The sequence below is a fragment of the Orcinus orca genome, chromosome 1, assembly GCF_937001465.1.
Source record: "Orcinus orca chromosome 1, mOrcOrc1.1, whole genome shotgun sequence".
NCBI classification, from domain to species: domain Eukaryota; kingdom Metazoa; phylum Chordata; class Mammalia; order Artiodactyla; family Delphinidae; genus Orcinus; species Orcinus orca.
The window spans coordinates 148027122-148043706 of NC_064559.1; the positions used below are offsets into that span (position 1 = coordinate 148027122).

The window sequence follows — 16585 nt, forward strand, 5'->3', positions numbered from 1 at the left end:
CATTTGTAAACACTCCTGTTTGCTGTGCAGTATGGTTTTGATTAATTGCAGCATATGCTTGTACTATGAATAATCATTTTTGATACAGTAGTAAGACATCTGACAGAAAAATTGCAAATAAGGAGGTGTTTCTCTGTGATTCCTGAACTCTATTAATATTTTAAATCAGTTAACAGCTTAATGGATAGTGTGGGAGAAAGGAACAAACTAATTTAGCTTTAGCAAGCAACTTGAACAGTTTTCACTACTCACTGTTTTACATTTTGCAGGATTTTCATTTGTGTTAATAACTTATTACTTCTATTAAAAATACATTTTCCCTTAAGCCTAATGTTTCTTCAGTGGAGACCAATTAACTAGGACAGTCTTTTCTTAGCTAGCCAATTATTTTAATTGCTAGAATTTTTTAAAATGTGCTTGCTTTGCATAGATTTGACCAGTTGAACTTGCCCCCAGAATGCATTGACTTTGTAATACAGGAAATGGAAGACTTTTGGTGAATATGTGGATGCCAAAAAACTTGAACATTTAGGGTTCCGCAGAGCTGAGCGGTAGACTAACAACCCTATGCCTTTATTCCATTGCTTTTCATCCTCGTCTTTGCCTTTAATTTGGTGACTTTCCAATCCAGCCCTATTCTGTTCATTTTTTTTAAAAAATAATTTATTTATTTTATTTATTTAATTTTGGCTGTGTTAGGTCCCCGTTGCCGTGTGCGGACTTTCTCTAGTTACAGCAAGCGGGGGCCACTCTTCGCTGCAGTGCATGGGCCTCTCACTGCAGTGACATCTCTTGTTGTGGAGCATGGGCTCTAGGCATGTGAGCTTCAGTAGTTGTGGCTCATGGGCTCTAGAGCGCAGGCTTGGTAATTGGGGTGCATGGGCTTAGTTGTTCTGCGGCATGTGGGATCCTCCTGGACCAGGGATCGAACCCATGTCCCCTGCATTGGCAGGCAGACTCCCAACCACTGCGCCACCTCTGTTCATATTTTATTCAGCTTCCTTGTTGTCTATGTGAAGAACTATGGCTTGAAAGATGGGCAGGCAATTACTGTACTAAGGAGGAACTGTAACATGGTAGGTGGGGATTGACTCTAACAAAATCTGAGCTTTGCTTCCCTATTCTTTTGTGACTGCTACTGAAAAAAATTGCATGGAGCCCATATTTAAGGAGCATTGAAGAGTTAAAAGCAAAAGCAATGACAGATCATTTCATTCATTAGACTTCCAAGCAAGGGGTGAGGGATGATTAAATTGAAAGAACAAGAAGCACCATAGAGACAGAGTTTGTTTGGGGGGTTAGTACCCTCCTGGCAATGCCAGGAAACTGGTCATTTTCATGCAAATGAAAGAACTCCCGGAAGGGCATGTAAAAAGTCATTTCCAACTTGTAGAGACACTAAACACACAACTAGGGAGGAGAAAGAGTAGCAGTAATAATGAGAATGCTAAATAGGAATATACTGATAAAGTAGAAAAATTAGTAAGCAGATTGGTAGAATGAGAGAAATAACAACTAAACAGGGAGAGGAAAAAATCAACTTATAGAAATTTAGAGTGAAGGTAGCAGATCCCTAGCAGCGCAGAGCCAGTTTTGCTGGTGACAGTGTTACTTACAAAGGGCATAATCAAGCATCCCACACATAAAAGAGAAACTGTGAAAGTGTGAAAACAGTGTTAAATTAATTAAACAAGGAAGCCATTAGACAGGTGTTTCTAACGCCTTACCAACCTACATAAGCAACCCAAACCTAAACCTGTAAATGCCTCAAGGTTAAGAAATCAAAATCTAAGGACCACCAATCACAAACAACCAACTAGGCTTTCCCAGATAAGGCAACCACTTAAGCTAGAGCCAATCAAATAACTGCTTTGCTTTGTTTCTGTTTCTTCTCCATAAAAGTCTTGCCCCAGGTTCCTGCAGGTAGATTGCTCCTAACTACTTCCGATTTGGCACTGCCCACTTTAAATGAACTTTTGCTCAAATAAATTCTTAAATCTTTTTAAATGCCACAGTTTATCTTTTAACAAAGACAATAGGAGAGTCAAAGGGGCTGAAAGAAACAAGGCTAAAATGATCTCAGCCCAGCAGTCTACCGAATCCCTTCATTCCTTTGTTAATTCATTCTTACTCTCATTTAATTATCCAATTGCTCACTCCTTCATTCCACAAACCACTCCTTACTAAGGAGAAACTAGCAGTCAAAATTCATTTATTTACATACTGTCTATCCTAGCTTGGTCTCTCTAGCAAGCAGAGCCTGAGCAAAAACCTCATGTGCTACTATTTCTTTAGGGAAAGCAATCCCATGTAAGTGGGAATGAGGAGAGCAGGAGTGAGGAAGGGTAGGAGGGAGAGCCAATCCTACAGCGTGGTATTGAGCTGGACAGTGTTTGGAATCAAGGGCAACTGATTGTCAGTCTCACTAAACTCTCTTCTGAGACTCTAAGAATGACTGTGCCTTGGGACATTTGGGGTGTGATGGAGAAGGACCCTGATCCCTTATTCCCTGGCCCTGATCCCTATCGGTCAAAGGTTTACTCCATAGGTCCCCAAGTGTTAACTGCTAGGTTGAGCTGCAAAGCCCTCAAGAACTTGTGACATCTCTCCTCAGGGCAACAGGGGTGCCCCAATGGCAGTGATCTGGGTGGGGGGTACAAGGCAATAGGAACCAGGCTTGATATGAGGCAAGGTGTGGTCAAGTTGTGCCCACAGAAAGTTGGTTTGTGGTGATGGTAGATGACTCAGTGGCCAATGGCTTAGGTGAGACCAAGAAGATCTGAGGTAACACAGAAGAGGAGTCTAATACATGTTCCTTGGAGACATTAGTAATTAACCATTTATATTTAACTTTACTGCACTGCAAATGTGTTTATAATTTTATTCATGTTGTGCCTTTTACATTATTCTCATATTCTTTTTGTTGTATAACCTGGATTATAGGATGCTAATATATGGTTTATTTGTCTTACAAACACTTAAATTCTTTCAAACCATAATCCTTTCATTAGCATCCGGGAAGTTAAAGATTAGCCCTTCGTGCTTGGTTGATTGCTCTCCCAGTAATGTTATATTAAGCATGGCTGATTGCTATGGAACATTTATCATGTGCCTGGCACTGTGATATGTGATTTTCATGCATTATTTTACTTAATCCTCTCTATGAGGTAAGAATCATTGTCTCCACTTTATAGATGGGGAATCCGAGGGTCAGAAAGACTGAGTAACTTGCCCATGGAAGGTCACACACAGTGAGGGCTTGAACCAGATTTTCACCCATGCTTGACTCGAAAGCTCACTACAATGCCAGTGCTTCTCAAAGTGTGGTCCCGGGACCAGCAGCATCAGGTCTCCCGGGAGCTTGTTGGAAATGCACGCTTTTGGGTCCCACTGCAAAACTTCGGATTCTAAAACCCTGGGGCGGGGTCCAGCAATCTGCATTTGAATGAACCCTCTAGTGATTCTGACATAGGCTAAAGTTTGAGAATTTCTCTGTGCTATTCTGCCTCCTACAATTTCATACCTGGCACAGGATAAACATATGTCATCCAGTGTCCCGTCCATTTTTATTCTTCTCACCTCAAACTATCCTCAATCTGGACATTAATTCTGTTCCCTCTGACTGATTTGAATTTAAGGATGGGAAAAGAAAACCTCTGAAAGAAGAACCTGACATTCTTCGCTGTGGATTAATTTTTGAAGTGGTGTTAAGCAGACCATGGATTATTATGAGTAAAAACTGAAGGGCAAACCAACATTCAAATTATTTTCATTGCATTTCGTGATCTTGCTGGAATCTCACCCTTTCCTGATTAGTTGAGATAAAAGAAGCGATGGAAGTTAGTGAAATTAGTGAGCTTCAAAACCTTCTTTAAAGATGGCAAAGATACCTTTTTCCTGCATATGAGTCCATTGATTAAAAGACAGATATTTGAGATACTATTCTTTTATCTCACTAATTAAACATAAAGTTAGACTGAGAGTGCTTTGGAGACCTATCCTCATCAGTGGGGCCTGGCACCTGGGGCAGTGTTTTAATTCTAGAAGCCTAATTTAATTAGTACCCTGCCGTTGGGTTGGCCGCTGTGCTGCCTTGGATCTCTGGCCTGAGGAGAAAGGTACAACCCCTGCTCTTTTTGTATCTAGTTAGCCTTCCAAAAGGTAGGATGTCCAAGGAGGGAGAGGAACTTTGCTTCTCCATCATGTTTTGCATATGGTGCTAATTGAGCTGACAGTCTTGGACCACAGTCTGTTACTGCAGCAGCTAAGCCCTCAAATGATCCCCTGTGAAGGGACTGCAATTGTCAAATGGTTCATCTTTGCCCTTGTGGCTCGTGAAATAGGGAAGGAAATTGATCAGGGGGAGCTCTGCAGTCTGCATGCTTGAGTAACTACAAGCAACACAAAACTGGGAAGGAAAAAGGTATTCAAATCCTACTGGTAATGGCTACACCATCTCTCCTCACTTTCCCTAACCAGTGTGCTAATAAGGAGAGGAAAATGTGAAACTCCTTGGCTTCCCTAATTACTGTGCTTTGCCCTCATAATTGTTTTGTTCCTGCTTATCACGGTGAGAGTCTTGCTTCTGTCAATCATTTCTGGCTCTTTGTGCCTAGAAAATAATAATGTATGCTTTTTGAACCTTGAGATTGTTCTAGCCCTCTTTTTTCCATAATTAAAACAGAGGAAATGATGATTCTTTTTTTTTTTTTTGGTTTTACGTTGCAATCATGAGCCATAGTAATCAAGACAGGTTTGGTTGTTTTTTTTGTTTTTTGTTTTTTTGGCAGTACACGGGCCTCTCACTGCTGCGGCCTCTCCCGTTGCAGAGCACAGGCTCCGGACGCGCAGGCCCAGCGGTCATGGCTCACGGGACCAGCCGCTTCGCGGCATGTGGGATCTTCCCGGACCGGGGCACGAACCCGTGTCCCCTGCATCGGCAAGCGGACTCTCAATCACTGTGCCACCAGGGAAGCCCAGGTTTGGTTGTTTTTATTTTTGTCCCTGCAACTTCTCCTGGGTAATTCCCAAAATTTTCCTCAGGACTGCAGAACTGCAGATTTGTTTGCTTTTACCACAATTCTGGATTGTGAATGTTTCCTATTTTTATTCCTTTTTCTCCATCACAGTGGAGGCAGTACTGTGTAGTGAAAAACTCATGGATGCTAGTGCAAGACCAGCCGAGTTTTGAAACCTGATTCCATTCTATGCTAGCTTGGATTTGTTACTTACTTGAAAAATCAGGAAGAGCATTCTCCCTTTCCAGAGCAATTTTGAGAACTAATTGAAAAAATACACCTAAAATCATCTAAAACACTTCCTGCCATATAGCAGATACTCAGTAAATGTGTTTTCTTTCTATTTTTAATTATCATCCCCCTTGTTTGAGAAATTCTTTCCGATTCTTGTATTTGATTTAAAGGATTTCTTTCTCTTCAGATTTTATTTCAGGTGTAAATAAGACGTCACTGTCTAAGGCTGATGCATCTTGGCTCCAACTGCCTCAAAAGCGTAAGCTTGGCAGTTTGCTGTTTGCAAAGGTGGGGTTTTTAGGGATGTTGATGGTTATTTCCACAAGAGAGAAAAATCTCTACCCTTCTCATGCTCGACTTCTGTAGAATAGCTCTTTGGCTGCATGGTGACATAATATAAAAATAAACAACAACAACATTTACAATATTGACTATGGTGTGCCAGGAACTATTCAATGCACTTTATATTATTTGCAATCCTTACGGCAACTTTACAACATAATTTTTATTATCACCATCCTACAAACAAGCTCAGATAGGTAAAGTGACTTGCCCAAGGTCACAAAACTACTGTAGAAGGTCCAGGTGACTCCAAAGCTAATGATTATTGTTGGAGGGAGAAAAGGAGGAAGGAAGGATGGAAGGAAGGTAAGAAGAAACTAAGGAAAGGCAGAGAGCATGAGAGAGAAAGAAATCAGGTCCTTCATTTCAGATGGATTGTCTAGTGCTAGCCCTTTTTCCTACTATTGGCACCCATTTTTTCCTCTTTCCCAGGGAAATGTCAGCTTTGGAAATAATTTAACCCAAATAATCACTGTGTTGGAATAACTCTCTCCTGGTGCTGCTGTAATTTGGCTTACAATTATAGCTAATTGAACATCTTCTAAGTGAGCTCAGTGCTGCATGCACATGGAAAAAAAAATTTAATGTGCTAAGCATGCAAAAACACGATCATAGAAGTTCATTTTTACCAGCACAAAAAGAAAGCAATTAGTGAGACATTTTTTTCAGCAAGGAGGAAAAAAAAAAAGCACAAAAATCCCCATGGTCTCGAGACAAGCTCTCAGATGATCCCTGGGCCCCATTAAAAGTGCAGTAATGAAAAGGGTTTGTGAGCTATAGGTTGGCATCTGTGAAAAGGTTACCCTTCTCAGGAATCAAGACACAGATACTTAACAAGAGCCAGAGGGAAGCAGCAACATGAGGAGATATAGTGTGGAGAGAGGAGGTGATTAATTAAAGGAAACAAAGAAAGGGAACCTGACAAATTTGTTCTAGAAAATCCTCCTCTAAAAGAGGGGTATTTCAGAAGCAGTCATTCCTCTGGATCTGACCTCCATTCAGTGGAAACCTGGGAGGATTCCTGCTTTAATCCTGATTAGACACACATTCAGCATTACATCTACTGTGAATCTTTTAGTTAAAATTGGTATGTATGTATATATTTAAAAATTTTTAACTTTCAAAGTTATTCCTTTCAACTCAACTCAAAAGGATCAAGCCCCAAAGTTTCCCAGGCTGGTGCCAGCTGGTTTCCTAAAGTACCTAGAGCAGAGGAGGAGAGGGAGATCTGTGGAGACTGGTGTTCTTTAACCAGCCCCCTTTTTCTCTTTTTCTGTCTTTGCCAGAAGGCGTTTTACCAATATGGTCACTTCAAGCTCCTTGGTCCTGCTTATGGTAAAGCCCCTTGGCAACTTGCTTGGTGGGATAGAGTACCTGTGACTCCAGAAAAATTGGGTGGGAAAGTGAAAAAGCTGGGCGCTGAAAAAGGATATATATATTTTTAACATCTTTATTGGAGTATAATTGCTTTACCATGGTGTGTTAGTTTCTGCTTTATAACAAAGTGAATCAGTTATACATATGTGCCCATATCTCCTCCCTCTTGCATCTCCCTCCCTCCCACCCTCCCTATCCCAGCCCTCTAGGTGGTCACAAAGCACCAAGCTGATCTCCCTGTGCTATGCGGCTGCTTCCCACTAGCTATCTATTTTACATTTGGTAGTGTATATATGTCCATGCCACTCTCTCACTTTGTCACAGCTTACCCTTCCCCCTCCCCATATCCTCAAGTCCATTCTCTAGTAGGTCTGTGTCTTTATTCCCGTCTTACCCCTAGGTTCTTCATGACCTTTTTTTTTGAAAAAGGATAAATTTAATTGGAAGTACCATGGTTTTCACGGCTACCTCTGGATTCGCATTGGGCTGTCGCCAAGCTCTTCAGAACTTGTGGGGACTTTCAACTTTGCGACCACAGGTCATAAGGAAAGGCTCTGAAGGAATACAGGGGATGTTGCTATTCTGATAGAAATTGCCCGCAAGCAACATAATTTCTAATTGGTAGGGGCGAGGGGAGAACGGAGCAGCTTGCCACAGACATGGAAGGAGCCATCAGCACTCATTGAGCTCCATTTGTCTACGGATCCACATTACTAAGGAGGAGGAGAGAGCAGCTTTGCCTAAACGCAGCCAGTCAGGGTCAGGCTCTATCTTTCTTTCATTCCTCTTCAGCCCCCTAATCTCAGGATTTAGGGCAGTGGTTCTCAACCTGGGGAGATTTTTGTCCCCCAGAGCACATTAAGAAAAGTCTGGAGACACTTTTGATTGCTGTGACTTAGGGAGCTGTTACTGGCATCTGGAGGTAGAAGCCAGGAAGCTATTAAAAATCCCACAGTGCGTAGGACAGATCCCAGAAAGAATTACTCCCTCCAATAGTTCTGAGATCCAGAAACCTTGATTTAGAGGATGCCCGATCTTCCTTTACTAATGTTATTTCCCTTACCAAGGTGAATAGCAGTAATTATAACACTGAATTTTCATGGTTTCCTGTCTGTCTTTTTCCAGGTCTGTCTTTCAATGGCAAAACTATTTTGTTGGTGGAAGCATTCCTGCCTTCCTTGTTGGGAGTGTGGAGGGAAGACTTCTCTTTTTCTGAAGGTAGCAGGTACCTCAACCATCCTCCCAGGTCACTGTGCCAGACCCTGGTATGAATGGCAGCTTTGCATGCATGGGTCGGTTTCATGATGGTACCAATGGCATTTGTGACACCTCGGTGCTGACAGCAACAGGTCATCCAAGCAGAGCACAGAGGTACCATGCAGAGAGGAGGCCAAATAATAAGTGTTGTATTTCTGCAAGCTTCTTGATCTGAAGATCAATACGTATTTTTACCAATATATCTGAAAGAAAGGTGTACTCAGTAGAAGTCTTGTTGGAATGAAATACACTTCTGAGTCGATTTTGTATGTCACCAAAGAACCTTTAATCACAGGGCTGGACACTTTAAGTAACATAATGAGATAAGAAAATGAACAATATTCTAAGAAATCAAACACATGACTCTCAAACACGTCTACTTAATTCAGTCTATGAAAACATAACAATTGTTAAGTCCCCACCAACGACTAAGGCCCCATCTCCAACCAACAACATAAAATTATTTTTTCCTTTACAAAATTAAAAACAATTCTTCAAATAAATTTTGTTTTGGCTCTTTTGCATTTCATTCCTCAGCCACAAATCCAGAGCCCAACCTGTGGTGGGGAATTAAATAGGACCAGTATGAATAAGCCAATTTAAGGAGACCTTAGAGGGTAAAATATAAATGGAAGCAAGGCTGCCATGGTTAGAATTGTTGCTGTAAGTCTGGGGGAAGACTCTCCTTAGGTAAATGCGGAATGCTCTCAGCTGCTGTCCTCAAAGCTGCCACAATTCCGGCAAGAGTGAAAATGCATCGGGCTCATGGGATCAGACACATAGCCTGCATCAGGAAAGAAGTTCAGCTGTTACTCATCGGCCTTTCAGCCCATCTCCCCATTTCTCTTAACCAGCCTCAGCCAGTGCAACGCTGCCCAGCAGCCTCTCCTGGCTCATGTGAACAGAGAGTTTGGACACGAGTTGCTGACAAGCAATTGTAAAACAAAAGCAGAATTTACAATGAAAACAGAGAGCTGAGACCAGAGGAACATCAGCGATGGGTGTTTGGCCAGGTGACATTTTGAATTCGGAGTAAAGAAGGGTACAGTTCAGGAAGGTGGTTTATCATGATGGCTAAAAGTACGGGCTTCAGGTCAGGCGGATCTGGGTTTAAGCCCTGCCTCCACTACTTACCAGTTCTGTGACTTTTGTTAACCTTTCTGAGCCTGTGTCTTCATTTGTAGAGAGGAGAAGTCATAAGGCTGGTAATGCACATAAGACAAGTGGCACAGTGTCTGACACACAGTGAGTGCAAAGCCGTTGATGGCTGAAAAGGGAGGTGGAGATGGCAGTAGAGAAAAGGAAAGAGTATTCTCTATAACAGGTTGGCTCTGGTGGTTTTCTTTTTTTTTCTATCTGAAAGTCCAATTTTTAGTGCTTAGGTCTGAATACTAGTGGCATTTGATGCTCATTGAAACAATAGCCCTGGGTGTGTCCAGAGAATTGAGCTAGTGCCTCAGAACCTGGCCACAGTCCTAGAGAACGCAGGACATGAGCAGGGAAGCAGTTATGTTTCCATTCCAAGTAGGGAAACCATTCATTGTTTCTGTGAAAATGGGCACATTTGTCAATAGCTAATGCTGCTTTTGCTTCCCTTTGATAGCCGAGTTTTCAGAACCAACTCAGCTATCCACATTTTCATTAAGACTTCTGGCAATATGCAGTTCGATGGGCATATTTATTTTCATAAGAAAGGTCTCTGTCAAAATCTCTTAGGCAGCACATATACTCTCCCGAGAGGCAGCACCACTGCTGCCAGTGCTGCTGTGACCAGTCCTCTCCTGCTAGTGGGGCTGGCCCTGGCCAGCTGAGATTAGGTTAGGGGAAGCAGGATACACATTATTGAATCCTAATTCTGGGCGGACTAAAAATCTACACTTTAGAGCAAAGATATTTCCTCTTGTCCAGACTGAAACTGCAACTTCATCCCAGGCATAGACAGATGCTTTAATAAGCACGTAATCCTTTCATTACTATAATCAACCTTTTAATGTACCACATGTGATTTTTCTGGCCTATGATGCTCCATGCCTCTCTCTCCATAGGACTCCAGCGGAAATCTGATTGGGAGCATCCATCCTTCTAGTGTGGGAGGGTTCACCTTCGGAGACGGGTAGCAAAATCAGCAGGGCATGGATGCTGACATTTATTATTGATACCATCATCACCAGAGTTGAAGGACAGACTCTGTGCAGTCACTCAGCTTAAGAGGGACCAAATGAAATTTGAACACAGGCTTTAAGGAAAGACTGAACCATGTCGACATGTTTTGTTACTTCAGGGTGAAAGGTCTCAAGTACAGCTAGGTACTTAATTTTATCCTCATTCTCTAGCCCTGTTCTGTGGGTGGGGAAGAAACAGTTCATAAAGTTGCTGTTATACCACAACTAGTTTATGAAGTAGAAATGGAGGGCAATTAAAGAGTTCTTTCTTATACGATGTGATGTTCCTAGTGGGAGATATTGAATATATCTTTTTTGTCTATTGGGACTGTCACTCCATTCAAACATGCTAATGTCTTCTTCTACCCCGGGTACAATATATGCATAGGAAAACCCTACTTTTTAAAATCATTGCATCACTTTTGTCTAACTTCATTTTGAGGAATTCTGCTCAACGTCTTATCCCTTTAAGAAACAGATCGTTAAGAAATGCTTCATCTTGAAACTCCACCATGAAAGAAAAGACTTCCGGTCAAAGCACACATTTCAAAGGGTGCCCTCTATTTTGTGGTTGTGCAGTCACATCTGTAAAGGTTTGAAAAAACGATATTATATCTATAAAAAATGTGATGATGTGACACTTAGAGCACATTTTCCCCCGTTACTGGATTGGCCAATTATGTTGTAAAGCTGATGATAAAAAGCACTCGACTGCATTCTAGACACGTACTGGGAGTCGGAAGCACAAAGTTTCCTTTCTTTAGCGTTCCCAAGTAGTTTGTCGAATCTATCCGGAACAATTTTCTTCTTCGTTTCTTAGAGGCTTCCTATTGCCTTAGGTATGATACTCTGCAGCCGAGGTGCATTGGTGAGGATTCTAAAGCTGCAGGGTCTATTTTCATCTATATCACAGAACCAGGCACACACCACCGAGTTTATTCTCCCACAGACCCAGTCCTTGTAATAAATCTGTTCTCTTTAACTGACATACATTTTTTCAGTCCTCCATATTGTCAAAGGAAGTTCCCATGAATAAATGAGCCCATTGTACTAAAATTCCAATTAAATATAGAGCTTCTCAGGCTTAGAGGTGGGAGAAAGGACATCACAGGCCTGGCACATTTATATGGCAGCTGATAAGGGGTGCTGCCTATCCTCTGGCTTCCAGGGGCGAGCACAGAGCTATGTTAACTATTTCAAAGAGCTTTATTAATTCTTTCTAAAATAGTCCTGTGCAAAACAGATCCCATCAGTGATACCCTCACCTCCTCTCCAGCTTTTTGAGCGAATAGCGGGGTTCACATTTTACCCTCCGGCACTTGCTAAAGAGAAAACACTCCTCTTTAGCAAGGATATGATGTAATTGTGGAAATTCATCTCCTCCTGTAGGGAGGAGTTTTCTCCTCCTCCCTATACCTGCACAATATGGGACTTCAAGGTAGTAGACTCAATAAGGTGGAAACAAGGTGTAGAGGTAGTAGACTCAATAAGGTGGAAACAAGGTGTAGAGGTAGTAGACTCAATAATGTGGAAACAAGGTGTTTGGAATGTCACGAGATGCAGGAGATTATTTTCAAAAAAGAGCTGTACTTTTTCCCACGGGCACACACACTCCCATGTACTTCCACATACACTTCCACACTTATGCACACATTATTAAATGCAAAGGTAACTGTAGACTTATACAAGACTTACAAGAGCAAAGTTTGCACTTTTATGATATAATATTTTTAAAGTACCCTTCATCTCTACTTATTACAAAATAGAATACTTTCTCCCTCATTATCAAACAGACATCACCTTCCTAGGGGTAGTTTCCTTAGTCAATCTGACGAATCTGTATACTTACCATATTTGTCAATGGGTGAGAACTGAAGACTTTTCTTCATGTCCTCCAAAGACAGGCCTTGAGAGGCACATTGTCCAGCACTGTAAAATTCCATGAGACACTATGAAAACCACGGTGGTGATTTGCTAATAACATTTTTATAAAACAGAATGTATTCACTCAGCATAGATCCCAGAGAACTGGCAAAGTGGTACAATGGTATTTTTATCTTACTGGTGATTTGTTGGAAAAGAGTTCAGGATTATTTGGAGCATGTCAGATCTAGGTGTGAGTCCTGGCTCTTCCAGGTAGGCTCCAATTCCTTGCTGTGTAACCTTACACATGGTACCCTTTCTGAGCCTTAGTGTATTGATCTGTAAATTGGGAAAAGTACATAAATAATATGTAATTTGGTTTTGTTTGTTTTTAAGATGTTGGGGGTAGGAGTTTATTAATTAATTAATTAATTTTTGCTGTGTTGGGTCTTCGTTTCTGTGCGAGGGCTTTCTCCAGTTGTGGCAAGCAGGGGCCACTCTTCATCGCGGTGCGAGGGCCTCTCACTATCACGGCCTCTCTTGTTGCAGAGCACGGGCTCCAGTCGCGCAGGCTCAGTAGCCGTGGCTCACGGGCCCAGTTGCTCCGCGGCATGTGGGATCCTCCCAGACCAGGGCTCGAACCCGTGTCCCCTGCATTAGCAGGCAGATTCTCAACCACTGCGCCACTAGGGAAGCCCCTGTAATTTGTTTTGATGATTAAATATAGCAAAAAAAAGAGTTGAATATCAAATCTGGATTAATATCCTTGCAAGCCTTGCTTAAAAGGAACTAATAGTCAGAACATTATTATCTTAGTAATAATCAACAGAAATAAAACACATCCCAACAGTTATTGCTATTTTTATATTGTTATTATAATACTAATTATAAGAGACAGTGATAATAGTATTTATTGCATGATTCCTATGTATTAAGCATTTACATATAAAATTTCATTTACTTTTTTTTTTTTTGCGGTACGCGGGCCTCTCACTGCTGTGGCCTCTCCTGTTGCGGAGCACAGGCTCCGGACGCACAGCCTCAGCGGCCATGGCTCACGGGCCCAGCTGCTCCGCGGCATGTGGGATCTTCCCGGACTGGGGCACGAACCCGTGTCCCCTGCATCGGCAGGCGGACTCTCAACCACTGCGCCACCAGGGAAGCCCGTCATTTACTCTTTATCACTATCTTATCATTACCAAATCATTTCTCTCATTTTCTAGATTAGAAACGGAGGCTGAGGCAACCAGGTAACTTGTTACATGGGTTTGGTAAACGGCTCACCTAGGATGCAAACCCAAGTCTTTCAGATTCTAAAGTCTGTACCTTTGTCCACTTTTCAAATGGGAATTTCCTCATGGTTCCTGGCTTTCATTAAGCCTTCTCTTTGCCAAACCTCTCCTACTCTATCATGTTGGTTAATGGGCTCTCTTCCTGTCTACCTTTTCAGACTCAAACCTGAAGTTATCAAAGCCCTCGCCCTGATATCTAGTCACATTTGTCAGTTAATGGTATAACTGTAATTCCTGTGGTATCCACCTCTCTCATCCATATTTTAGCATCCTCAAAGAGGCGACCTAGTTACCCCCCGAACAGCCCCACATGTCCATAGCAGAACTCGTAACTCCCCCTGTTCTCTAGAGAACTCTCTAGAGTTCTCTCTAGCTCATTACAGGCACCACACCATTCAGTGGGTTCAAAATTCTTGGAGTCATCATCGGTACCTTTCTTTTTCCCATATCTTGCACCTAATCCAAATCTTTTTAACTTTGCCTCCAAAATGTAACCCTAATCCATCCACCTCTCCTCCTTCAAGGTCTAGGCCATATAATCTCTTTCTTTTCTGGACCTCTGCAATTTGCCTCCTAATTGATTTTCCTGCTTTCACTTCTGTCCCCTTATAATCCATTCTCCATATTTTACCCAGAGTGATCTTTTCAAAATATAAAACAGAGTAAGCCATTCACCTACTTAAAACATACTTAAAACCTTCCAATTGCTTCCCAGTTCAATTAAAATAAAACACAAATACTTTACCCTAACCTACAAGGCGCTGGCCCTGCTTAACTCTCCAACCTCGGCTTGTATCCCTCCCCATCTCTGCTAAGCACTTCTTCTGGCGTTCTTTCTGTCCTTTGAACCTTCCAATCTCTTTCCCAATCCAGAGCTTTTGCATTTGTTAATTCTGCTTTTCTTCATAAACCCAAATCCTGTTTTGCTGAACCCTTCCCCTTCCTTCCCCATGACTGGCTCCTCTGTCATTCAGGCCTCAGTTGGAATGTCACCTGCTCAGAGAGGCCTTCCCTGACCACCATTCCAAGTGGCCATTCCCCTGCCAATGGTCGCTTTCTGTTATATCACATTGACCTATTTCTTTCTTTCAGGACTATATAAAATTATCTTGCTTATTCATCCATTTATTTCCATATTCTTTCAAACAATGAAATTGGAAGCCTTGTGTATCTTTTCTCCCTTATTCCTTGCTATATGCTCAGCACTCAGAACAGTGCTTGGTACATAGGAGAAGCTCAAAAATTGTTTTTTTAATGATTTAATTAATAGATCCCTAAAGGATGTCCTTCTCTTCAGTCACTCAATCCTCCTCTCCACAAGGTCTTCCTCTGACAAAAATCTGACCAGGCACTTCCCTGCTCCCCACTGCTGTTCCTCAGGCCAGACCTGCAAATCCAACCTGCTGCAATCCAAACCTCCTTGCATTCTGTGTATATCTTATAGTCTACAATTCCTAAATCCATCTTTTGTTTCTCCACATTCAAGCCACACTAATAAACTTTGGCCTTTCCAAACATTCCTGAATTTTCCCTTCTCCATGGTTGTGGCTGAGCTGCTGCTGTGAATCTGCTTGGTGACATCTTATTTTTCCCTGACAGGAAGTAGTATGGTGTTATGGTTAAGAATGACAGTAAGCATTCTGGTGCAAGACTCCTTGAATTTGAAACTTCACTCCATCACTTACTAGTGCTATGACCTTTGGCAAATTATTTAACTGTTCTGTGCCTCAGTTTGTACAACTGTAAAATGGGAATTATAACAGACTTAGCTTATAATGTTAATCAAGAGAATTAAAGGAATTAATACGTTTAAAGTACTTTGAACAGTGCTGACATTTAGGAAGCACTCAATAAATGTTACCTACTTTTGTTATTTGTCAAGTTCCAACTCAAAGACAGCATTTCCTCAAAGTCCGCTTGGATACTCCCAGTCAGAATTCTATATCCTTCTAGTACTTTGTACTCCTAGCACAGTGCTTATCAGAGTCTGCCTTGGTGTAGAATGATCTGTATTTGTATACTAATACCCTACTAAACAGGATGCTCCTGCAGGTCAGAGACCCTAACACCTTTGGGTCTCCAATAGGACTTAGCTGGTACTTTGTAAATAGTTAAAATAATAAAATTGTGTTAAATAAAGTTAAGTTATCACAAAATGTTCATTTTGAGTAGTTAGATTTTTCTAAACACTTACATGAATTCACATTGATTAATTCATTTAGCTGCCTTAAAAGTGACTATGTTTGGTCACTTTCTTAAGCTATAAAGTGAAGATGTTGTTTCTTAGAGGAAAACAATGATTAAAAAGAAGAAGTATTGACTTAAAGTGGGACATGGTGTGATCTCAATCAACATTAAATGGCAAATCACACTCAGTTCTGGGCAATATAATATCATTCAAAATATTCTTGAAAATAAAAATTACCCTACTAATTCCTATAACCTCTTTATCACTCTAGCTCCTCTTAAGAAACGGGCCATAAGCAGTAGTCCTGGCAACAAGAGGATAATAGGGAATAAATATTTTATCATCAAAAAGGCTATCTGGTTTCCTATGAATAAAAGCCCATCTCCAAGGTATCTTATTTATTTAGTTGCTGAATGCAATTCATGCCAGGGGACTTAAACTTCCTGCCCAAGAGGTAACACACAGGCTGTCTCTGGCTGCTATTCTAGGATGACAGACAGATGGAAGCTAAGCACACCCAAGTCAAACAAAGCAGAAGAAACCAGACCCTGATCAGTGGAACTAGTTTACCTCAACCCACGGGTATCCAGACTTCACCAGGAGTTTCACAGGAGCCCAGAGTTTAAGAGACACACCAGGACCTCCGTTTGCTGAAGTTGTGGTCAGTGAAAATAGGCATTTCCAGGATGCAGCTGCCCCATGAATTCAGTGAAAGTAAATGTGAACTAATGGCAGGTAAGGAAAACACTCAATTTTTCAGTGTTTCATACTCCTGGTCACCTAGGTAGCTTTCTTTATGCTAAAAGGATAATATATATCATATATAGGCATATATATGAATGATATATAATA

The 16585-nt window shown here is 41.5% G+C and overlaps 1 protein-coding gene across 3 annotated transcripts in view; it reads right to left on the reverse strand.

Moving 5' to 3' along the window:
• Positions 1-8490: 8490 nt before the first annotated feature.
• TNNI3K (TNNI3 interacting kinase) overlaps positions 8491-16585 on the reverse strand; it is a 288986-nt gene continuing 280891 nt past the window's right edge. For 2 of the 3 annotated variants that reach the window (XM_049703161.1, XM_004279954.4), the window contains 2 exons: positions 12240-12319; positions 8491-9012 (listed from right to left, as the gene is read on the reverse strand). In XM_049703161.1, the coding sequence (XP_049559118.1) occupies positions 8936-9012; positions 12240-12319 (157 nt within the window). In that variant the 3' untranslated portion in view covers positions 8491-8935. The remainder of the gene's footprint in view (positions 9013-12239; positions 12320-16585) is intronic. The other variant, XM_049703163.1, reaches the window with a different exon arrangement.